Raw genomic sequence first — 25174 nt, forward strand, 5'->3', positions numbered from 1 at the left:
CGGTAGGTTTGGAGTAGCTGACTAGATTAATTAATGTCATCTTTAAGACGGCAACGATGCTCAAAGAATGGAGGTCGAGCGTAATGGTCCCTCTATACAAAAACAAGGGATATATCCAGAGCTGCAACAACTATAGAAGTATCAAGCTTTTAAGCCATACTGTGAAAGTTTGGGAAAGAGTGGTGGAGATGAGGGTTAGGAGAGGCGTGTCTATTTCAGAGAATCAGTTTGGATTTATGCAGGGACGCTCAACTACAGAAGTCATCCTTCTTATGAGGAGACTGGTGGAGCAGTATAAGGAAAGGAAGAGGGACTTGCATATGGTATTCATCGATCTAGAAAAGGCTTACGATAAAGTTCCACGAGAGATACTATGGAGATGTTTAGAGGCTAAAGGTATACCTGTGGCGTACATTAGGGTGATCAAGGACATATATGAGGGTGCCAAAACTAGAGTAAGGATAGTAGGAGGGGACTCAGAGCACTTCCCAATTGTGATGGGGTTGCATCAAGAATCAGCCCTTAGTCCATTTTTATTTGCCTTGGTGATGGATGGATTGACGCGACAAATTCAAGGTGAGGTACCATGGTGTATGCTTTTCGCGGACAACATAGTCCTGATCGATGAGACCTGTAGCGAAGTTAATGCTAGGCTGGAGAATTGGAGACATACCTTGGAGTCTAAAAGGTTTAAGCTGAGTAGGACCAAGACAGACTACTTAGAGTGCAAGTTCAGTGAGATACCTCAGGAGGTTGGCGCGAAAGTTAGGCTTGGTGACCAGGCCATCCAAAAGAAAAATAGTTTCAAGTACCTTGGGTCTATCATGCAAGACAGCGGGAAGATTGACGAGGATGTCACACATCGTATTGGAGCAGGGTGGATGAAATGGAGGCTCGCTTCCAGTGTACTATGTGATAAAAAGGTGCCATCAAAACTTAAGGGCAAGTTCTACAAAGTGGTGGTTAGACCAACTATGTTATATGGGGTGGAGTGTTGTCCAGTAAATGTCTCTCACGTTCAAAAGATGAAAGTAGCAGAGATGAGAATGTTGAGATGGATGTGTGGGCATATCAAAAGTGACAGGATTAGAAATGAGGCTATTCGGGACAAGGTAGGAGTGACCTCGGTGGAAGATAAGATGCGGAAATGCGACTAAGATAGTTTGGGCATGTGAAGAGGAGAGACACAGATGCCCTAGTGCGGAGGTGTGAGAGGTTGGCCATGGATGGTTTTAAAAGAGGTAGGGGTAGGCCGAAGAAATATTGGGGAGAGGTGATTAGACAGGACATGAAGCAGTTACAGCTTAACGAGGACATGACCTTAGATAGGAGCATGTGGAGGACCCATATTAGGGTAGAAGGCTAGTGCATAGTCGCGTTATTCTTCTGCATTAGTAGGCGCATTAGCGCACTATAATTTCTTGTGCTCTGACTTCTGTTATTATCTCTCTATTACTTTCTGTACTTTGATTACTCTATTTTATCTGTGTCGCTTTCGTTATTTGCGTTATTCGTTATTTGCTTTCCCACATCGCTTTGAACTTCTTAGCCTTATCTGTCCTCTTTTTATACTTTTTTTGAGCCGAGGGTCTCTCGGAAACAGTCGTCTACCTTGGTAGAAGTAAGGTCTGCGTACACTTTACCCTCCCCAGACCCACGTTGTGGGATTTCACTGGGTTTTTGTTGTTGTTGTTATACAAAGTGTATACAATCACTCTGTTGTAACGTGATTCTTTTACTTCCCAATGATTGCTATAAATTACCGCAATATAACATAATTTGGTACTGTCAAATGTCAATAGTTAAAGGAGAGGGTTGTCTGCGTAGAAGTTTGTTGATATCAATGATAACATGGACAATTATATATAGTTTAGGTCCTTCAAATGTAGCCTTAGGTGTGGGTACTTATAGGGTATTATTTGATAGTGTGTCTAAGAATAATATTGAATAATGTATATAATTAGTAATGCTGAACTGTTTCTTATTCCGTGTTTGGTTTGAGATATTAAGAGTATTTTTTTTAATCATACTTATCCATATATTAATAGCTCCTGTCTTGCTAATATAATGGTTTGATATGTATTGATTTTAAACCCTATAATACTGAATATATATATATATATATATATATATATATATATATATATATATATATATATAAAAGGTGGAATTTGATAAAAATTAAAATAATACTAAATATGGTGTATGGTGTGCTATATATTAATTATACACCCTTTAATATTGAATAGGATATATAATTTTCTATGTATTAGTTATACATCCTATAATACTAAATATAATGTATAACTAATACATGTAATAAATTTTCTATTACATCCTACCAAACGCCATGTCTTCTTATTTGTGATTTATGATCTTCAAGAAATGATTTGTTCTTTACCTCCTGTAAAGAGTTGGTAGCACTTCAGGTCAATCATGTTTTTCATAAAGAAAGCCATTTTGATCATCAAAATTGCATTGCAAGACGATGTCCAATTAATGGTTGACACTAGCTTAAAAGCCTACAAGTTTCATTTCTCATGGTCTAGACTTATTTCTGGTAGGTTTTAAGCTTTTAATACCACATGAAAACACCACATATGTTTTTACTCTATTTCCGTCCTTTTTATGTTGTGTTTCTTCTTCTTTTTTAGTTGGAAGAAGACCTATAAACCCCTAGGCCTTACAATTTTAAAACAATTACATTATTGAACTTATCAGCCACGATCATAACTAAAAATTCTTTATAGACATTCCAATATTTGAAAATTTCACTATATTTTGCTGATTATATATGCATAATATAGAGAAAAGAAAAGCAAAGAGCTACACTTCCAAATTCCTTTGAAGAGTACGCTAAATGTGATGCTAAACTTTCCATAATACATATTATTGAAGTTCAAGTTTTAGACATTAACCATGGACTTTCAGTAGTTTTTTGTCAGCATTCTCTTTCCCTCTCTTATGTAATGTGATGCTTTTATGTTGGATTTATTTTTTAAATATCTTTTCACATATACTTTTTTTTATGAATGTCCAAATTATATATCTATATTTAAGTTTAAGTTTATCTTTTTTGCATTAACAAAATTTAAAAAGTAAGTTAAACCCGGGCGAAACGCGGATAAATTAACTAGTAAAAAAGATTTAAAGTTAAGAATTCAATTTGAAATAAGAAAAAATGTCATTTTTTCCCGTAACATCACATAGACGAACGGAGTATTTTAAATTATAAGAGAATGATAAGGATTGATCCTTGTCAACGCCCAACAAAAGGAGAGTTATAGTGGAGAGTGGGACATGAGTGTATTTTGGAATATATGGATCTTTAACCATGTGGTGTGGTGGGGAAAGCAAAGCAAAAAAGGTACGTACAAGCAAAGCTGGATTCTTCCTGGTTTAGGTTCCTTCATCATCTCCACATAATTAATTGATATAATCCTTTTGGTCCACAAAAGAGACTAGTACTAGTGGAGCTTGGCTTTAATTACCATTATCGAGCTCTATCATTGACGGATTTACAATTTTCATTAATTTCGAAAATATAAATATAGTCCATGAAGTTTGAATCTAGGCGGATTTTGAATTCTTCAAATTACCGAGTCAACATCTAATTTTATGTTTAGAGGATTAAAAATCTCTATATATGCATAAAAAAAATTTTTACTGGACATATACAATATAGAGTTTGGCCTGCTGAATTAATTGAACTTTTGGTCCACACAATTGCAAGAGACTAGTAGTGGAGCTTGGCTTTTATTACTATGATCAACTACTACGACGACTACTAGCATCTAACTTTTACAGAAAAAATGGTTTATTTGTCAGGACTTGAAGGAGCCTTATCTTCATCACACTTCTCTGTCTTTTTTATTTTATAAGTTTAAACTTTAAAATAAAAGTCAATGATGTTAGTTACCTGACAACATATTAACAGTAATAAGACTATTTCCAAGGTATTAATCTCACGTCAAATACTAGAAAATTTTATTGCATGCAAAGAGATTTTATATTGATTTTTCTCCTGATGTTTGATCCGCTTTGAAACTTGATTAATTAGATTGAATTTGTACTTGGAGTGGGAAGTCCCACTTTGAAATAAAATGCTTCTATCAAATGTAATTTCATTTCAAAGACTCGAACTCAAGATATATCTAATTAAGGATGAGAGGCTTTATACTTGTCATCCATTGCAACGTTTGATGGTGCAATCACTACAACAACAACAAAAAAATAGAGTGGCAATAGATTTTCTTTTTAGGCGGTAATATTTATTGTCATAAATATATTTAGTCGCAATTGAATTAATGTCATTAAATTCAGAGTCACTAAAACCTTTAACGACATTTATATAGAGTACTGTTGGTTATAAATACTCATATTTATCAATGCCACTAAATATAATATAGCAACAAGTATATTATTGCCGCTAAATAATTGCCACATTTCCTCCCCCGGTGGTAGTGAATATAGAGACTCATAAATAAGCTCCTTGTTATCCTTTTAGTTTACTCAGTGTTATGTCTTTTAATTTGCACTCATTCAGCTAACTTTTTCTAGCTAATGGCAAGTCCTATAATTAATTCATTCACCTCATTTACTGCAGATGGCTTTTAGAAAATATACAAATATTTTTAAGACACACAAAAATCATAATACTTTCCATAATTCTCACGTAAATGTAGATTCGTTATCTCATTAAAATTGATAAGGTAAAATCTAGCTAGCCCTTTTTGCTTATACTTAGCTTATTCAAGTTGAGATTTTAAAGTTATTATTGTTAATAAAAGACCGCTAGACATCGTGTCTAGTGGTATAAATTTTAAGGGGGGAAAAAGGAGATATGTGACATTGGACTAAAGCATATATTCGTTTTACCAACTTTAGATTAAAGCATATATTCTTAGTAAATAATAATTGGAAATTTCCTTATGAAATACAAATGGAGCACAAGTTAAAAAACTGGGAAACTTTGTAAATTGAAAATGTAAGCATCAAGTTTCCAGCTGCGATTCAACAAGAATTTCAGGCATTTAATATCTGACTATCAAAATTGTGTTGCAGAAAAATTAATGAATCTCCCAATTGATAATTGCATGAATTTCATCTTAGCAAATAAATTGTATTGATATTCTTATTTATGATATGAAGTTCACTTTGGCACGTTTAATCATCAATACAAATTTTTTACTATTTATCACAAATATAATATTTCTTTCGTTTTATTTTATATGACTTTTTTTTCTGGCTTATTTTACAAAAGAATAACACCTTTAATTTTAAATATGTTTGGACTCTTTAGTTTTAACAAGTTTACTTTAGCCTCCAATTGACGTAGCATGTTGAAAATCATAAGATTCTAAGAATAATTTTAATATATTTTCCTGTTATATATTTAGTTTGTGTGTCAGAAGTTTTTATTTTCTTGAATTATTTGTTCAATTAAATGAATAAAAATATATATATGAAGTATATTTTATGTATAACATTTAAAGTTCTTGACCAATCAATACTACCACTGTTATTTTTTTAATAAAATGTTGACATTAAATATCATTAACATTACTATTAGTTGTCTAAAAGATTAAAAGTTTGGATGGCCTAGCCATTTTTGGATAGTTTCTTGATGTTGAGTCATCGATCGAAATGTAATTGAAAAATAGTTAATTAACTTTTACTGACTTTTTTCCCCTTATCATCTTAGTTTGTCTTCGCTTCTTTCACAGAGTTGGAATTGTCTGAGTAATTTACATATGGTTTTAAATTGTCACAATCCATACATCAACATTTTTTTAACGGAGTTCTCAAAATGTAGGAACTTTTCATAGAGTTTTGAACTTCCATAGTTAAAACTTCGAAATTTTTCTAGGAAATTTAGACAACAACAATTATCGTCTAGATATACAAATCAATTATATCTCTTTACTATATCTCGCTCGCCTCTCTCCTCCCTCTCCCAATCTCGGTCTCCTCTCTTCCCCTTCTAACACTACGAATCTTAATTAATCATGTTATAGCTAAAGAACTTGATTATGTTTCTAATCTTAGTTGTTTTTGAAATTTTCTTTATCTATATTCTTCTATAAAATGAGTGAGGAATCTTTATACAAATAGCCAATTAGATTTATTTTTTACTTTCTTTTAGATAATATACATAAAATATATATTAATTATATACAAATTATTCATATATTATATATAAAAAATAATGGTTCAATTGGGCTACATTATAAACTAGTTCTATATTTTGATTTGATTCTTTGAAATGATGTAATGGTTTAAGAGGCTAGTTTATTAAGAGGTCGAGCCCATTAATGGACAAAATGGGTTTTTGTCGTGTTAAAGTCAGAGTCCGTTTGGCGCCATACTAGTCAACTGTTGGTTAGTGTTTGGGCTGTATTGGAGTTCGGTGGAACTTCCACGCGCCAAATACCTCAACGGTGCTCTCTCTTAGGCGCCAATTCCCAATTTAATTTCTTCTTTCTTCTTTTCTCAATGATTTAATTTCTTTTTGAGATAATTTGTTTCTTAAAGTTCATAGGAGAAAAGGAAAATGCGTACACTATTTTTTTTTATAGTAGTAAAATCTTATATTACTCAATTTAAAGCATAACATTATGAGTATCAAAGTCTATTTATAATGATTGTTATTATATATTGAAGTCAAATGTATTCGATGGTTGATTAAAATTTTTCAGTCAGCCTAGACATAAAGGTGCATTTGAAAGGCCTTATACCACTAAACTGTGTTTTGTTTCTTATTCAGATGGTTCAAACTTAATATATGTATATAAATATAAAAAATGTACCCTCTCGTCCTTCTAAATCTGCCCCTGAATATAATAATACGATAAATTGATTTGATTATTAATGTTTAAGGAGTTGTATATAGTTTTTCTCTTATCCATAAAATATAATTTTAACCACAAAATTTTGCTGTGTTTGTTTGTCAATCATTAGCAAGCATTTCCCATGCCATGTGAAGAACTAAAAGTGGAGTGTAATCTTAACTTCTAGAGCACAATCAAACTATTGTTTGTCAGTTAGTTAACATTATAATAATATACCAATCGAAATATTTTGTAAATTTAATTATTGTTTACAAATTTAATATAACTTTCCAAATCTCAATATTGTTACCATTATTACTATTTGGGGAGTTAACTTTTCAATAATTCTGTTACCTTTTTTAACTTTTAAGACTAATGATGAGTTGAGTTTGTTTGAATTCCATTATTAATTCTTCTTTAAATTTACATATTAAGTGCTTGTTCTTCCCTCCATATACATATCCGAACCTTTTTGTTTCTTTCTTCCTTTCCTTTCCCTCGTTTTCTCCCCCTTCTCTCTCTCCCCGCTTAACTCAGATCTCATCTTCTTCCCCAAAACACCCGATTTGATTCCCTTCCCCTCTGAATAAAACCCCACAAAACACAGGAATTCTAGTCAAAAGGGGTTTCCAATTCAATTGATTCTTGAATTTCTTGTCATAGTTTTAATTTCCCTCTTCTTTCTTCAATTGAAAATAATAATAAAAAAATTAGGAATTTTCTCAGCTGGGAAAGAAGTTTAGCAAGATCATGCAGCCAAATCAACAGCAGCCTTCGAAGCGTCAGCTTCCGTTTACGTCAAGTAAACCGCCGCTAGGAGACTACCACCGGTTCTCTACTGACCCACTTCATCTTTCTTCTCAAGAGCCTGAAGGCATCACTGTAAAGTCTACTGTGAGTGTTCTGATTTTTACACACTTCTATGGTTCTTTTTGTGATGCAGAATTTTGTCCCTTTTTATCTTTTTCTTCGAATGTCATTTGAATGAATTGAACAAATTCTAGGAAAATCTGCTGTATATTTTTCAATAGCGTAGGAGAGTAGCTGTATTGAGTTAAAAATTTCATGACGAAATATGTGGTTGTGTTGTTTAGATCTCCAATTGGGTTTGACTTGAATTTTGGTTGTTCTAGTAGAAGTCCTTTCTTTTGCTCTAAGAAAACTTATATTTCTAGAATGCTATCTTTCTTGATTTGGCATGTATTCTTTATTAAATTTGTTGTGAAGTTCCGAACTTAGTTGATTTCAGAATTATATGATCTTCTGGACTTATGAATGTCTTGATTTCCATAAGTTGGAGATACAATTTTGAAATCGATGTAAAAAGTTGTAGAAGTTTTTGAATTTTCGGGTACTCGCATAACAACAACATAACTCGTATGCAGACCTTACCCTACCTTTTTGGAGTAGAGAGTCTATTTTTTGTAGACACTCGACTCAAAAGAAGTGTAATCAAAGCAAGATCTTAAGGATAAAAAAACGATAGTATAATAGCAAGATGAACAAAGCAAATGAAACAACAAGTAGTAGTAAAAATTGAAGAATAAGATACAATGCAAATATTAACTAATACTACTAAATAATGAAAAGATGAGAAGAAGAGACTAGCCTCTGCCTTTCCCACAAAAATGTACGACAACACTCGGCTACCTATTACCCTTTTATTCTAATCCTCAATCTCTATACCTTTTTATTATGATTATGTCCTCAGTAAGCTGAAGATGAGCCATGTCTTGTCTAATCACTTGCCTCAAATCTTCTTCGGCCTAGCTCTACCTCTCCTAAAGCCTGCTATAGCCAACCTCTTGCACCTCCTTACTAGTGCATCCGTGCCTCCTCTTCACATGCCCGAACCATTTCAGTCTCGCTTCCCTCATCTTGTCTGCCATGGTGGCCACAACCACCTTGTCTAGTATAACTTTGTTTCTAATCCTATCTCTTCTCATATGCCAACTCATCCATCTGAGTATCCTCATCTACGCTACCCTCATCTTAGAACATGCGCGTTCTTGACTAGCCAAAATTGTATTTTCAGCTACTAACCGACCTCAATTTCTATTAGGTTTCTTAAATTTTTGCCACCGTTACTTCTAGATAGTGTGAAATTTTGAAGGGAAAACATGCAGCAGTATTCATCTTTCAACAGAAAAGGAGATTAATATCTTCACAATTAAGAAGGGGAAAGTAGAGGGGACAAGGTCATTTGTTTAGGTAGGTCAAGATCTGAATCATAATGGAAGAGGCCTGTGGGATTTGAAATGTAGAAGCTTGTCAAATGCTTAGTATGCATTAAGATGGATTTGTAATTCTTCCCTTTGCATTGTGCTCCAATGAATCAATCTAGACTTTCCGGATGGCCATCATTTGCTGCAAATAAACTCTTGCCTGATGTTTAAGGAGGAATACGTCTTAGTCGAAAGATGTTGCTATAGTCTATGCTAAATTCTATTTCATGAGAATAACAGCTGCATTAGTTGTCTTTTATCTCTCTGTCTTAATTTTCTTTTGTCATATAAATACACCACAATTGCAGTGGTCCTGTGAAATATTTTTAACATCATGTTGAAATACTAGTATGGCGTAAGTGTTATCCCTTCTGACCAATATCCACAAATGAAGGACCTAATTAGGTTGGTTTAGCATACCATAATAACCAAAAGAGAGAAAATCACAAGAAAAAAGCAGTAGGTTTGAGGAATCTGACCCTCAATGGTAAATGTATTTGTAATTCTTTGTAGTAATAGCATGTTACAAGGCCTTGAGTATGTGGACTTTACTGTTATGGATCTTTTAATGCTGCTACTGGAGACGGGTTTTTTTGTTGTTGGAGTAAGTCCTTTATAAGATTGAAGGTAAAGTTGGATGATAGGATTTATAATATTGATAGGTCTTGTGACTCAGCTTGTGTAGTAGAGGCAGATACATGCACCTCTTTGTGTGCATCACAAATTGAGAAAAATAAATAGAGGAAGCATTAGAGGAAATAAATGCATATTAACTAATGAGCTGCAATTTTCTAGTCCTCCTTACTGTCAGATTAGCAACTGGTTGCTTCTGGTGAAGAACGTTTGCCACTACATAGAGATTCGGTATACTAGTCCTGAGCTGTCTCTCATGTCTAGAGAGGCGGAAACAGTGTCTGTTGGGCTGAAGTCAAATCGTATCATAGGTGGCAAAGATACTGCAAAGGACTAAGCCACTATTTTCATGTCGAATGTGGTCTACTCTACCAATAGCCGGTCAAATACGAAACTGCATAAAGTTTCAGTGAACTTTTGAAACAATCAAAGGGATTGATCAGCCCAAGTCCATATTAGGAGTCCATAATTCCCTTATCCCACCGATGTGGGACTTAACATGCTGCTAATATTGTGTTTATTATGTTCTATTTACAAAATCCTCATTAGATTTTTTAGTGATACGACATTACTTTGTCTATTTAATTGCTGATCAATTTAGTTGAGCAATTTATAGTATCTACTTATCAACTTCACTTCAGACACAATTCTTGTTTAAGATTTTAAAATTTATTGCTGATAAGAACTTGGTGATACTGAATTGTCTTGATTAGCCACTGAAACGGAAGAGTGACACAGCAAATTACGAACAGAGAGTTGGTGCACAGGTTCCAGGTTCTGGAAGTGCCGATGTGAGTAGTTCAATGCAGACACCAATCTCAGGGAAAGCTGGAAACTCACAGAAAGTACCTAGGACATCAAAGGCCAGATCTGCTGCTCAAGCAACCTCAAGTTTAGGTAAGGATATCATCAATATAATATTCACCATTTTATCTTACTGAATTTGACAGATTAGCGATTTGGATAACTGTAATCTTTGTTGTGTCACCCCATCTTATCATTGTTTTTCATTTTTCCGAGGCACCCACCATTTTATAAAACACAGAGAATTACAGAAGGATATCTTAAACATTTCAAATTACAGGATCCCCTTCAGGCAATAATGTTACTCCAGTTGGTCCTTGCCGCTATGACAGCTCCTTAGGTAAATTAAAACTTTTATGACCTTCGGTTACTAATTTGTGTCTTTAATCTGTCTGTCCATTGGGGTATGAACATAGGTGGAGGTTGTATTTCTGTGCTTGCACATTTGTATGTTATAGGACATTTTTCTTGAATTACTTGTTGTACAGGGTATATATATAGCAGAATTAGTAACTATGACTTCATCTCTTGATTCTCATTCAGGTCTATTAACGAAGAAGTTCATTAACCTGATCAAACATGCAGAAGATGGTGTTCTAGATCTGAACAAGGCTGCTGATACATTAGATGTATCTTCACTTCACAGTAGATACTACATAAGTTTTGTGTGATAAAATTGTATCAGCTTACAGATCTCCTTTTAACAGGTGCAGAAAAGGCGTATATATGACATCACAAATGTCCTGGAAGGCATTGGTCTGATAGAAAAGAAACTCAAAAACAGGATCCAATGGAAGTATGGAAATGCTTATCCAATAAATATATTAGATTGAAGTTGTTTATCATTTAAGTTCCACATTATTCAAGATCATTCGATAAACAAAAGTTACGATTCAGTTCTCTTATTACACAGGGGGTTAGATGTCTCAAGACCAGGGGAAGTTGATGAGAGTGTTACAAGTTTACAGGTTTGAAGAACTATCTCAATGCCTGTCTTTTTTCTTATTTTGTTGATTGCCAATTGGACCTGTCATAATCTGCCAAGTAGCCTGAGCAAAAGGGTTTCAATAATTGGTTTGTGCTCCCTTTACAGGCAGGAGTAGAGAATTTGACGATAGAAGAAAGTAGATTAGATGAACAGATAAGGTTATCTTCTGATGCCTCTGATACAATATTCAAGATTTCTTTGCTTCAACATTATGCTGATACTGTGTTGAATTGGCTTGTCTCAGAGAAACACAAGAAAGGTTGAGGGATCTGAGTGAAGATGAAAATAATAAAAGGTACCACATTCTTTGGCTTTATCATGAACCAAGTTATTTGTGTTACATTTTGTTGTTAATGGATCTATCTGCTCACTTTTCCTTCGTATTCTTGACAACTGATCTCTTCTAAATTTTTTCTTTCTAAAAGATGGCTTTTTGTAACTGAAGATGATATAAAGAGCTTACCTTGTCTTCAGGTAATTTTAAACAGATGATTTTGGTTTTTCCTTTCATTCTTTGTAATGCAATTTTCATCAAATGACTAATGCTCCGACTTAAATTTATTGCTCATCAGAATGACACACTGATAGCTGTTAAAGCTCCACATGGCACCACTTTAGAAGTTCCAGATCCTGATGAGGTAACTGCTTTCTTTTTAGTACAAAAATCTTTTTCTTTATTATTGTAACAAGTCTACCAGTTCTTTAACTGGTATCTGAGCAAAGTTTAAGTAGCAGTTCTATGTGTCTTAGCATGTCCTCCTTGTTTCCAATAGGCTGTTGATTATCCACAAAGGAGATACAGAATAGTGCTTCGCAGCACCATGGGACCAATTGATGTTTACCTTGTCAGGTACTTATTTACCTCTTACTTCAACTACCTATGAAATTGAAAAGATTAATATGTTGCTAGATAGGATGGAGTGTTTAATAGTTTTGCATTTTTTAAGGGCAAGATAAACTTAATTGATTTAAGGATGGAGTGTTTGAACAATCCTTTATCTAATTCTTTGTTTTGAAATTTCTTGTTTAGTCAATTCGAGGAAAAGCTCGAAGAGATAAATACTGTTGAGGAACCATCAACCATGCCTTCAACATCAGGTTTCATTGAGAATGAAACTGTGACATTGCCTGTTGATGATGGTGGAGGAGTTGGTGTTGGGATGGAGGGACAGGAAAATCAAAGAGAGTGTCCAGATGCTGGTACTTCCCAGGACCTTGTGACTGGAATTATGAAGATTGTTCCAGATGTTGATGTAAGTTCTTATTTTGAAGCTTTAAAGAAACTGAATAGTTATTGAGTGTTTTTCGAAGCAAAAAATGAGGAAAAAGAGACTAATTCAACACAGTGCATTTTACCTTAAATAAGTAGGTATTTTGTAGAAACATCCAATGCAGTTTGGTTTTTTCAGTTACTTATTTTGTTTTCGGCCCTGCAGAATGAAGCAGATTACTGGCTTTTGTCAGATGCCGATGTTAGTATCACTGATATGTGGACAGAGTGTATCCTACTAGTTCCGTTCCGTTATTTTTTATTTCTTGCTACCAATGAAAGTTATCCCGTGAATATAGAATCCATGACTCAAAGTTAGCTGCTCTTGACTGGAATGCGTTGGATGCAATTCATGAGGATTATTCAATTGCGGATGTTAGTACTCCACGTGCCCAAACTCCCCCATCCAGTACCACTGAAGTACCTTCTGCGAATACTACTGGAAGCTGAGTAATATTTCCTGGCATTTCTGTGGATGCTCAGGCTTGGTTTTCGGAGTAGTGCTCGAGCTTGGTGTTCAAAATGCTAAATTCTCCATCAGGAAATCTGTATAATAAAAGTTATACATTGAATCAATTTATACTCTGTATAGCCCCTCGAATGGCCTAAACGTAAGAACAAGTGCATCCAGAAGCTTTTTCCGAAATGCTCCGTCAGGAAGTTGGCAGTTTGATGTCCCAAGAAATGAGCTCCATTGTACAGTTAGTATATACATCATTGTACTTGTAGTGGCAATAATCAGATGGTTAAACTGCTGTCTAAATTTCACTGTGTATTGTCTAAGATCTTTGCTCTCTATGGTCTTAGCTTTGAAATCTGATACTGATGTCAAGAAAATTTGATTTAGTTACACTGCTGTGCTGTAGTGGTGGCTATTTTGACCCCACTTAAATTCAGTCCAAATCGTCCATTCACATACTAACTAATGAGCTGCAATGTTCTATTACATTATCCATCTCTCTCTCTCCCCTGCTTATACTTCTAACTAATAGAGGACCTCTAGTCCTCCTTACTGTGAGATTAGCAACTGGTTGCTTCTGGTGAAGCAGGTTTGCCACTACGTAGAGACTCGGTATACTAGTCCTGAGCTGTCTGTCATGCCTAGAGAGGTGGAAACAGTATCTGTTAGGCTGAAGTCAAGTTGTGTCTTAGGTGGCAAACGATACTGCACAGAACTAAGCCACTGTTTACATGTCGAATGTGGTCTACTCTACCAATAACCGGTCAAATACCAAACTGCGTAAATTTTCAGTGAACTTTTGAAACAATCAATGTGATTGATCAGCCCAAGTCAATACAAGGAGACCATAATTCCCTTATCCACTGATAGGGACTTAACATGCTGCTAATATTAAGTGTTTATTATGTTCTATTTACAAAATCCTCATTAGATTTTTTTAGAGATACAACATTACTTTAGTTTATTTAAATTCTAATCCATTTAGTTGAGCAGTTTATAGTATCTATATATCAACTTCACTTCAGACACAATTCTTGTTAAAGATTTTAAATTTTATTGCTGATAAGAACTTGGGGATACTCAATTGTCTTGATTAGCCACTGAAACGGAAGAGTGAAACAGCAAATTATGAACATGGAGTCGGTGCACAGGTTGCAGGTTCTGGATCCAATCTCAGGGAAAGCTGGAAAGTCACAGAAAGTACCTAGGACATCAAAGGCCAGGTCTGATAGAAAAGAAACTCAAAAACAGGATCCCATGGAAGTATGGAAATGCTTATCAAATAAATATATTACATTGAAGTTGTTTATCATTTAAGTTCCACATTATTCAAGATCATTCAATAAACAAAAGTTAGACTCAGTTCTCTTATTAAATAGGGGGTTAGATGTCTCAAGACCAGGGGAAGTTGATGAGAGTGTTACAAGATTGCAGGTTTGAAGAATTATCTCATTGTCTGTCTTTTTCCTTATTTGGTTAATTGCCAATTGGCCCTGTCATAATCTGCCTAGTAGCCTGAGCAAACGGGTTTCAATAATTGGTTTGTGCTTCCTTTACAGGCAGGAGTAGAAAATTTGACGATAGAAGAAAGTAGATTAGATGAACAGATAAGGTTATCTTCTGATGCCTCTGATACAATATTCAAGATTTCCTTGCTCCAACATTATGCTGATACTGTGTTAAATTGGCTTGTCTCAGAGAAAAGGAAGAAAGGTTGAGGGTTCTGAGTGAAGATGAAAATAATCAAAGGTACCATTTGTGTTATTTATGTTACATTTTGTTGTTAATGGATCTATCTGCTCACTTTTCCTTCATATTCTTGATAACTGATCTCTTCTAAATTTTCTTTCTAAAAGATTGCTTTTTGTAACTGAAGATGATATAAAGAGCTTACCTTGTCTTCAGGTAATTTTAAAACATATGCTTTTGTTGTTTCCTTTCATTTCTTTGTAATGCAATTTTCGTCAAATAATTAATGCTGCAATTTAAATTCATTGCTCTCATCAGAATGACATACTGATAGCTATTAAAGCTCCACATGGCACGAGTTTAAAAGTCCCAGATCCTGACGAGGTAACTGCTTTCTCTTTAGTACGAAAACCTTTTCTTTATTATTGTAACAAGTCTACCAGTTCTTTGACTGGTATCTCAGCAAAATTTAGGTATCAGTTCTATGTATCTTAGCATGTCTTCCTTGTTTCCAATAGGCTGTTGATTATCCACAAAGGAGATCCAGCATAGTGCTTCGCAGCACCTCGGGACCAATTGATATTTACCTTGTCAGGTACTTATTTACTTCTTACTTCAACTACCTATGAAACTGAAACGATTAATATGTTGCTAGAGAGGATGGAGTGTCTAATAGCTTTGCGTTGTTTAAGGGAAAGATAAATTTAATTGATTTAAGAGGTTCTTTGTTTAAAATTTTTTGTTAGTCAATTCGAGGAAAAGTTAGAAGAGATGAATACTGTTGAGGAACCATCAACCATGCCTTCAACATCAGGTTACATTGAGAATGAAACTGCAACATTGCCTGTTGATGATGGCAGAGGAGTTGGTGTTGGGATGGAGGAACAAGAAAATCAAAGAGAGTGTCCAGATGCTGATACTTCGCAGAACCTTGTGAGTGGAATTACGAAGATTGTTCCAGATGTTGATGTAAGTTCTTATTTTCAAGTCTTCAAGAAACTGAATAATTGTTGAGTGTTTTTCGAAGTAAAAAATGAGGTAAAGGAGACTAATTCAACATAGTGTGAGGCTCTACCAACATAATGCATTTTGTTATACTATTCAGTTACTTATTTTTTCTTCGGCCCTGCAGAATGAAGCAGATTACTGGTTTTTGTCAGATGCCGATGTTAGTAACACTGACATGTGGAGAGAGTGTATCCTACTAGTTCCGTTCCGTTGTTTTTAATTTCTTGCTACCAATGAAAGTTATCCTGTGAATATAGAATCCGTGACTCAAAGTTAGCACATCTTGACGCGTTGGATGCAATTCATGAGGATTATTCAATTGCGGATGTTAGTACTCCACGTGCCCAAACTCCCCCATCCAGTACCTTCCGCAGATACTACTGGAAGATGAGTAATATTTCCTGGCATTTCTGTGGATTCTCAGGCTCGAGATTGGTGTTCAAAATGATAAATTCTCCATCAGCAAATCTGTATAATAGAAAGTTGTACATTGAATTAGTTCATCCTCTGTATAGTCCCTTTTTCCGAAATGCTCCGTCAGGAAGTTGTCAGTTTGATGCCCCATGAAAAATGAGCTTCATTGTACAGTTAGTATATATACCATTGTACTTGTTGTAGTGGCAATAATCAGATGGTTAAACTGATCTCTATGGTCTAAGCTTTTGTAAGCGTGATACTGATGTCTTAAGAAAATTTGATTTAGTACACTGCTGTGCTGTAGTGGTGGCTATTTTGACCCGCTTAAATTCAGTCCAGATCATCCATTTGTCAACCTCAGATAAAATAAGTCGACTCAAACGGGCTCATCGTCTGATATATAGGAGTTAGTTTCCATAATTACACATATTGGCGTTCATCAATTAATTCTACACAAATGACAGTGTACTTGAATCTTTTCTCATTCCACTAAATGGTGTCTTCATGTGCTTTCACTAGTAAAGTACGATAATTTGTTCAACCTTTTATGGAATTTATTTATTTCGTGGGTGTATAGTTAACTGGATATTATTGTCTTTGATGTAAATTCTATAGCTGAACTGCACTACCAAAATACAACTCTATATATTTAATAGATTGAACCACTACTTTTAAGTATCTTAATGAAAAATTCAGAATAACTTTTTAAGTGTCTCTCGACGTATTCACGTACTCTTCTTAATTTTCAACATACAACTACATAATTCTGCACGAGTAGTCATGCTTTCCTTTCTTTGACATACAATTAGACGCCCCACCACAGTAGTCAGCATCAAATTCCTCCAAAACAACATTCACAATTTCATCATGTACTTCATTAGCAAGTGGTTCCACATTTTCCAAAGGTACTTCAATAACAAGTGGTTCCACACCTTGCACATGACCTCCCTGATCCAAAATAAAATAATAAGTAATGAAATTAAATGAAACAAAAACAGATGAATGATCATTTGAGAAATTAACTCGATCTCTATCCCAGCAATAATATTCGAGAGCATGATATCAAGGTTAAGTTTGTGCACTGATAATGCATAATGTAATTTATAATATCATGTTAAGTTTATTTTTTTTATTGCTTGGGAAGGATCTTTATTTACAAAACAAACATGTTAAGTTACGTACTAGTAATGACAGGTAAATATTTTAACAAAAAAACTGAAAAATAAGGTCAATAACACGTTAAATTAAATTACACAGATAGTATATATAACTTAAACCTTAGGTAGATGTAGGAAATAAAGAAATCAATTCCCTATATAATGATTAACGAGATCCTTTGATGCAAAAGGTCAATGTAATTTATAATTAAGTAAATAAATTAAAGTGTGTTTTACATTCTATAGTCACTTGGGCCTACAAAGTGATATCAAAGCCAACAGAATTTCTAGGTTCGAGTTTCTTTGACACTTATTATTAAAAAAAAATCCACATGCTTAGCCCCTCACACACACGTGAAAACATTAATAAGTAAAATATAAGTTTGCTCCAAAAATTTAAGCTTATAGACTGGCCTGGATGATAGGAAGAGAGAAGCAAGGTTATACCAAGCACAAGTCGATAAATGCATCTATAATGAAATGTTGATTCTTCGTGTTATTAATCTTCAAGAACCAAGTAAGCAATTCCTCCATAAATTCCCAATCCACTATTTGTCCCCTTTGGCCACCATTATAAGCTTTAGTCATTTGCTCCATTGAATGCAAGAAATCCAATTTAGGATTCTGAGTTTCCACAGCTAAGAGTAGACAATCCTTGAAAGGGAAACCAACCATGGATAGTACCGAACACGATTCATTTTCTTCGAACGATAGCCTCCTTGTTGTCAATGCTTGTCGTGCCATTTCCAATGCCTCCTCTGGACATGTTGAACAACAAGCAGCACTTTCTGTGAATAGACCAAACATGTTAGCACTACTCTCTAGTAAAGATTGATCATATTTGCTACTAATTTTTTTCTTCTTATTCTTTCTCAAGAATGAGAAACGCTTCCATAAGGTAAAGTACTTCATTTTACTAATTAGAAGAGTAGTACTCAACTTGTTACATACATTTTTCTTTTGAATTCAGACTAAACGTCGCTACTTAGCTGCACATTCATTTATAGTACTACACCAACTCTTACATAAATGAAATAACTACTGTATATTGCTAGCTAGCTTGTATACTTTTCTACACCGCAACAAATAAATGATATTTTTGTGTCAATAATATAATTGTTACTATATTATATTTAGTGGCAATAATAACTATGCCTATTTATAGCCAGAACTCTATATATGTAAATGTTGTTAAAGGCGTTAGCGACTCTAGATGCAATGTCATTAACTCAATTGCCGCTAAATGTTATTTATAAAAATGAATATCTATTGCCAATATGCTTTAAGTTCGAAGTTCTTATAGGATCTGATGTTCTTCATTGACGTCGACGTCGCATGAGCTTGATCAACCGAAAAGGGCACAATCAGATCCAAAACAAGCACAACCTTCATAAGATATGTGTCTTACTTCGATTGGACGTAAAATTTACTAAAGAGAAACTTGAATCTTACGAGCTTCAATTAAATATGTGTATAACGTATCAAAATATTTTTTGAATTTTATAATCTCAAACATAACACATGTGAAATAAAATAATAAAAAGTATGACCGATAAATTGAAATAGAGGGATTACTCTGCAAATTAATTTAATCACAGTCTTCAATCTTTTTAATTATAAGCCTTCTGCTATGAGACAATCTACTATTACAAACTAATGCTAGCTAATTAGAACAACCTTGCCAAGATTTGGAGGCTTATTAAATCACAATACCAGAAAGAAATTAAGGACATATATAGTACTATGACTTTTCTAATCATAAAATTTCTTTTTAACGATGCATTATTATAGATTATTGACATTTTAAATTATGGATTAACGATGAATTATAAAATAAAATCCCATTTAACAACGTATTCGTAGTCAATTCCTATTTAGTATTGAGGTTTGGCTATTACTGGTATTAATTAATTAAGCGTGAAGTTAGGTGAGTGAGGGTACTGATTACCTCAATATTTTATTGTTTTCTGGTTAGACGTTAATAATATTATAAATGGTGAACAGTTGTAAATATTAAAGTAAGTCTTTAACTTTTGTAGGGAACCAGTAGTACTAAACACCACAAAGAAACTCCTAATAATAAAATATGTATAGTCCTAACTCCGAAATCCTAATTGATTTGATTTCTTTTGTTTGAATATGATATTTAGAAGTATTTTACATCAATATTAGTAAAAGTTTTTGGAGCCAATACTTTCTCCTTCTCAACATGTTTAAGGAGAAATGATTAAAATTGTTTCTTCATTATTGTAGTTTTTTAAAGAAATCTATTTTGATTTGTTTTACTTGAATCGAAAATCTACTGTAAATATAATTTTTCTATTTTGTAGAGATAGAGATAAAATTTACATACGCACCATCCTCTTCATATCATATTTGTGAAATTATAATAGTATATTGGTGTTGACGACTCACCTAGATGTCTATTTTCAATTTAGATACCTAGTAGTATAGCGTATACAATGCGATAATTAAAGAAATTATTGACGGGGTCTTCTATTACATTTAGTGTTGGATAAGTGGTTGGAGATATAAAACATTAGTTGAATGCCTTTTATTACTCTCTAATCTAATAGCCAATACATACAACTAGCTAGCTAGCTCTAATTAACTAGGTCCATGTTTGACTAGAACTTCATATATAATTGGATTGGTTTATATTTGTAGCTAGCACATCTACGAATATTAGTCTTTCTGATCATTTGAATTATATAATCAAATGAGATGTTTAAGAGAGAGATATAGTACCTTAGATTATATTTTTATGATTAATATAATTACTATGTTACTAAGGAATCTATCCGCGCTTTGGGCGGATTAATTATTAAAAAAAATAATTATTTTTAAATTTGAATTATTTTCATACATTTCTCTAAATTTTTCATCACTTAAAGAGTTATTAGTTGGTCGTTTAAAGTACTTGATTTTTGTATAATCTATGTAAGTGAATTTTTTCTTTCTTTATAAAAATATAAAGAAAGAACAATAATTCAAGAGAAATGATTTTTTTTGTGCATATTTTTAATAACATGGTTATTTCTTTGTACATTAAATAGAAAACTAATTATATGAACCTCTTATGTGCCTTTTGTCCTATTTTTTATCTTTTAACTCTTTCCTTTTTTCTCCTCTCAGTTCATCTTGTCAAATTTATTTTTCTCTCTTCCTTTTAAACTTACAAATATTAAGGAGAAACCATCGTTGGCCCCCTAAAGTTGGCACCAACTTTCACTTAGACACTTCAACTAGGCTTTGTTCATTTTAGACACCTCAAGTAAGGCTTCGATGTGTTATTTTGACACCTTTTTGACAATCGCCAAAATATATTAAGTGTGTATAATGTATTCGCCTGACGTGTCAAAAATAACGAATTAAATAAAGACACGTCACATAAGAAACATATCATTTCTCAACACCAAGACTGATACTACAAAGCTAGACTTCGATAGTTCGATATCCATAGGCCAATTTGGTTTCCGGACAGAGTTTATATTTTATATATTCCAGTGATATGTGAAATGTTTAAAATCTTTAAATTAAAATGGGATATTGTGTATAATTTAAAACATTAATAGGTGCCAACCCATTTGATTAAAAAAATAATCAGATTTGCTTTTAGCTTACCACAGGAGTTTGATGTTCTAGTTTTTTAATCTCTGTCCATCCTTTTAACTTTTGTTTAATCATAAATTTTGAAAAAAATTGTGAAATTTTGCCATTTTTTTAAAAATCTATCTATAAAAAAAATTCTAAATTTCATTCACAAAATTTTAAAATTTTGCAAGTAAAATGCAGTCTAAATACAACTTCAAATTCTATAATTTAGTATTTTTCAAGAAACTTCAAAAACTCATCATTTAAAATTTCAACTAAGGGTGTGTTTGGTAGGAAGGAAAATGTTTTCATGAAAAACATTTTATTAAAAAATAAATAATTTTTTACTTATTTTTCGATGTTTGGTAAGTAAGAAGAAAATATTAACCAAGAATATTTAGTTATAATACATAGAAATACTATGACACTGAATCCAAAGATACTATAACTTGCAAAAATACTTAATCGGGAGACAGATCCCGAATCCGATTCAGAATTGGAAGTCAAGTCTCAAAGTCAGTGTCGAGAGTCAAACTCCTGATCGGATCTCGAATCGGAATTAAAAGTCATGTTCTAAATTAAGGTGGAATCTCGAATCTTTGGTCGGAGTCAAGTAGTGAGGTGAAAAGAAAATTTTAGAAAATATTGTTCAAAACATTTAACTCAACCATCTATTATAATAAAATAAAATAATGATGAACGTTTTCCTTTCTTCGTAGCAAATGCATCCTAAAACTTAAATCACGCAAAGTCACATAAATTAACCCTGGAGCCTCCGATCGGCTGCTCCGTTTGAATTGGATATTTATTACTCCATATATATGGAGCAGTCAACTCTTCTGAGGCTTCACTAAGAATGTCAAATCTTTTAAGGATATTTAAGTCTAATGCGTTATAATCTATACCGATTCAGTAATATAGTTATTGGCTTGTCTTAGTGGCGGAGCCACATGTTGCTCGAAAATTATAATATTTATATATGGTAAAAATAATTTTTTATATATACATAGTAGACGTTGAGCTCTCTTCGCCAAGTTTATGTGTCTGCTTCTTCAAATTTTGAACCCCTAAATCAAAATTATGGCTCCGCCACTGACTTGTCCTCTTTGAAATACAACAGTCAAATGACGTCGTATAACTCAAACAATTCATTTCGAATTAGTTAAAGAGTTCAATGCTTCACGTCAGAACACATTCTTTCAATATAAAATTTATCTTTTTTGAATAGTGAATAAGTGAAAAAATAAAAATATTTTTCTTTGTCTCAACTCTCTCTTTTACTACTCTAACCTTAATATATAAACACAATATAATACTTTTCATCCACTTTTCATCTTTTTTTCCATTCAACTCAAGGAAGAAAACTTTCTTTCACAGATAAAAGTCAAGCATATGGATAGTCATTTAAAGATTAGTGAGACAACTATAGAAGATAATGAGTAGTCATTTAAGGATGAGTGGGACAACTATAGAAGATAACGTGGAGAATATGTCATTATGGCTATGAATAACAAAAAATATGACATCAACACTTAATATTTTAATTATCAATATTAAAAAGCTCGATAACACTAACGATTTGTGTTTTGAATTAGTACAAAGTATAAGTTTTGTTTTGCTGACTCAGTTTTGCAGTGTGATTGAACTTTAGTTAGGAAGTGGAGACTTTGGAAGAACTAGTGTATTTTCTTCTAATAATTGAAGAATTGTACCTATATACACAATGTTTGTTTGGTTCACGGTTAGATACTTAGATTTATAATTTTGTCTACGAGAAAATAACGATATTGAAAAAGATAGATTGTTTTTGAAAATTCCTTGACTCAAGTGAGCGAATAAATGTAAAAATTCACTTCATCAAAAAATTATTTATATAACATGTTAAATATCTTAGTGAAAATTCTGCACCAGTTATTAAATGTGTCCATTTGGACAATTTTTCAGACCTCTTTTTCTTCGAAAGGAACAATTATTTTGGACCAAATTTCTTAAAATTAAGAAATTAGAGTTTGTGAGTTATTCAGTTAGTTTGAATATGTGTGCTTCATCTTCCATTAGCTATTAAAATTGAAGTCATGAAAAACAATATTTTCAGCTAAAACGAATTAATTAAATAGATTTTATTTACTAACAATGAGACAATGACTCATTTTTCTTTTCCTAATAAACTTCTAATCCATACAAGACGCCAGCATGTCTCTCTGCCCCGTCATTCACAAAATAAATATCCCTCATTTTCTGAAACGCATGCCACGTCAGCAAGCTATCTGAACCGGCCTGGTGACATTTCCCGACCGCCCGGTCCACAGACAACGTCTTCGCAAGCCGGTCTAAACCACCATAGAGGCTATTACAGAACCTCATCAAATGCTTCATATCATAAACTTTGTTTCCAAAAAACACCCTGACAACTTCCATAAAGTCCTCTAACCCACCGGGAAGTTCCCGGCGCGTGAGTATCTTCACCAGGTACCCGAAATCATACGCGCTGTGAAACGTAACCCAACTCACCGATTCATTACACACCAGACCGGACGACATCATCAGCTCAGTAAACCGGGCCGAGTCAATCCCACATTCCCGGTTCATCTCGAAGTCGATCCCCTGTCTGCGGAGCAACTCGATAGAGTCCGGCGCGTAGAGATCACGTGCCACATCGAAATCGGAGAAATTGAACTGCCATATGTAACCGCCGTCAGATCCTAAATCAGGGAGATTACCGTCAGCGTCAGATAAAGTTAAACCAAGCTGAATAAGATTCAACACATCCACGTTAGACTTCAACATCTTATACTGATCCGATGGAGAATTATTTCGGCCACGACCGTAAGAAATCTGAGGCTTTAAAACAACACCAGGAAACTCTGTATCCATAGATATATAAGGGTACTTATCGATCACAGTAGAAATGAGTTCAAATTCCAATTCGAGATTATCAGCCCATACTTCTCGAATTTTAATAGCCATTGATGACAAATCCTGGAAAGGGTAATCGTAAAAAAATAAATTAAAATCTGGGTATTGAAGAAGGATAGAAGATTTAGAATTGTTTGTGGGTGAGGTGAAGAAGGGATGGAATTTATAGAAAGATAAGAGAATATGTTGGTTTGAAGAAGTGGGGAAGTAATAAATAAATAAATGGAGGCAAGTGAGGAGTTGAGTGGTTTCGCAGAGTGAAAAGGAAGGGGAAAGGAAAGGCGTTAATGGTATAATGGGTACACAGAAATAGGGGAAGTTTTTGGTCTATGTTCAACGCGTTTGAGTTATTTGACTCATAAACAAACAAAGACTCATTATCCATAACAGTTTTGACTAAAAAGTCTATTTTGCTAATTCATTATTACAATCCCTATCTTTCAATTTATTCCTTCCATTTAGATTTCACATAAAATATTCAATTTTATATTATTGTTATTGCCTTTTAATTATGACATTGTATTAGTATTCGTATCCACAATGTACAGATAATAATATAAAAATATTATTTTTAATTTTTTTTTATTACAACAACAATAGCGATCCAGTGAAGTCCCACAACGTGGGTCTGGGAAGGGTATAGTGTACGCAGACCTGATTCCTACTAAGGTAGGACGACTATTTTCGAAAGACCCTCGGCTCAGTAAAAACAGATAAGAAAGAAGTCAGATAAGGATAAGAATAAGAATAAGGAGTTCAAAACGATATAGAAAAGCAAGATAGGACAATTAAAGTACAGAAAGTAGTGAAGGTAATAAATGATAATAGAAGTCAGACCATAGGAGATTATAGGGGATTATAGTGCGCTAATATTCCGACATATTAAATACTCCATCTCTCCCATGTAATTATCAAGTGCTCTTCTTATTAATATAAATCAAATATAGTTACTTTATTTACTCCTGAATTTCTAAATTGTTTGAATTTTTATTTTGTTATTCATATCTTTTCAATTTAAAATTTATGGACAATAATATGTGTATTATCTAATTATTTCATTATATTTTTAAAGTATTATCTCTCCCCCTCTCCCTCCCCCCTATCTTTAAGTATATTTTTTCTACTATATTTTAATTACTTTATGTTAGTTTGACTTTGAATGTATTTTTTTTTGTGTGTGTAT

At 33.4% G+C, this 25174-nt stretch overlaps 2 protein-coding genes, 2 long non-coding RNA genes and 2 pseudogenes across 4 annotated transcripts; 4 read left to right on the forward strand and 2 right to left on the reverse strand.

The window, feature by feature from the left end:
• The first annotated feature begins 7273 nt into the window (after positions 1–7273).
• On the forward strand, positions 7274–13642 carry LOC129901410 (transcription factor E2FB-like). The gene is made up of 14 exons (XM_055976568.1): positions 7274–7724; positions 10402–10585; positions 10773–10832; positions 11036–11121; positions 11200–11288; positions 11406–11460; positions 11586–11638; positions 11725–11775; positions 11906–11954; positions 12053–12118; positions 12254–12330; positions 12511–12733; positions 12917–12980; positions 13070–13642. The coding sequence occupies exons 1-14, from the start codon at positions 7581–7583 to the stop codon at positions 13198–13200; spliced, it is 1332 nt and encodes a 443-aa protein (XP_055832543.1). The 5' UTR covers positions 7274–7580; the 3' UTR covers positions 13201–13642.
• Positions 13643–14249: 607 nt separating this feature from the next.
• LOC129900869 (uncharacterized) lies at positions 14250–14842 on the forward strand. Its single transcript, XR_008769715.1, has 3 exons — positions 14250–14473; positions 14590–14644; positions 14770–14842. It is a non-coding gene; the product is annotated as an uncharacterized LOC129900869 (long non-coding RNA).
• A 69-nt stretch (positions 14843–14911) lies between these two features.
• LOC129900868 (uncharacterized) lies at positions 14912–15270 on the forward strand. Its single transcript, XR_008769714.1, has 3 exons — positions 14912–14959; positions 15067–15115; positions 15218–15270. It is a non-coding gene; the product is annotated as an uncharacterized LOC129900868 (long non-coding RNA).
• Positions 15271–15417: 147 nt separating this feature from the next.
• Positions 15418–16298, forward strand: LOC129900177 (transcription factor E2FA-like; annotated as a pseudogene).
• A 747-nt stretch (positions 16299–17045) lies between these two features.
• LOC129901048 (transcription repressor OFP13-like) lies at positions 17046–18458 on the reverse strand (annotated as a pseudogene).
• A 4705-nt stretch (positions 18459–23163) lies between these two features.
• Positions 23164–24240, reverse strand: LOC129901002 (probable CCR4-associated factor 1 homolog 9). Its single transcript, XM_055976103.1, has one exon. The coding sequence runs from the start codon at positions 24040–24042 to the stop codon at positions 23236–23238; it is 807 nt and encodes a 268-aa protein (XP_055832078.1). The 5' UTR covers positions 24043–24240; the 3' UTR covers positions 23164–23235.
• Between the last annotated feature and the right edge of the window lie 934 nt (positions 24241–25174).

This window comes from Solanum dulcamara, chromosome 8 (genome assembly GCF_947179165.1).
Source record: "Solanum dulcamara chromosome 8, daSolDulc1.2, whole genome shotgun sequence".
In the NCBI taxonomy this organism is placed as follows: Eukaryota; Viridiplantae; Streptophyta; class Magnoliopsida; order Solanales; family Solanaceae; genus Solanum; species Solanum dulcamara.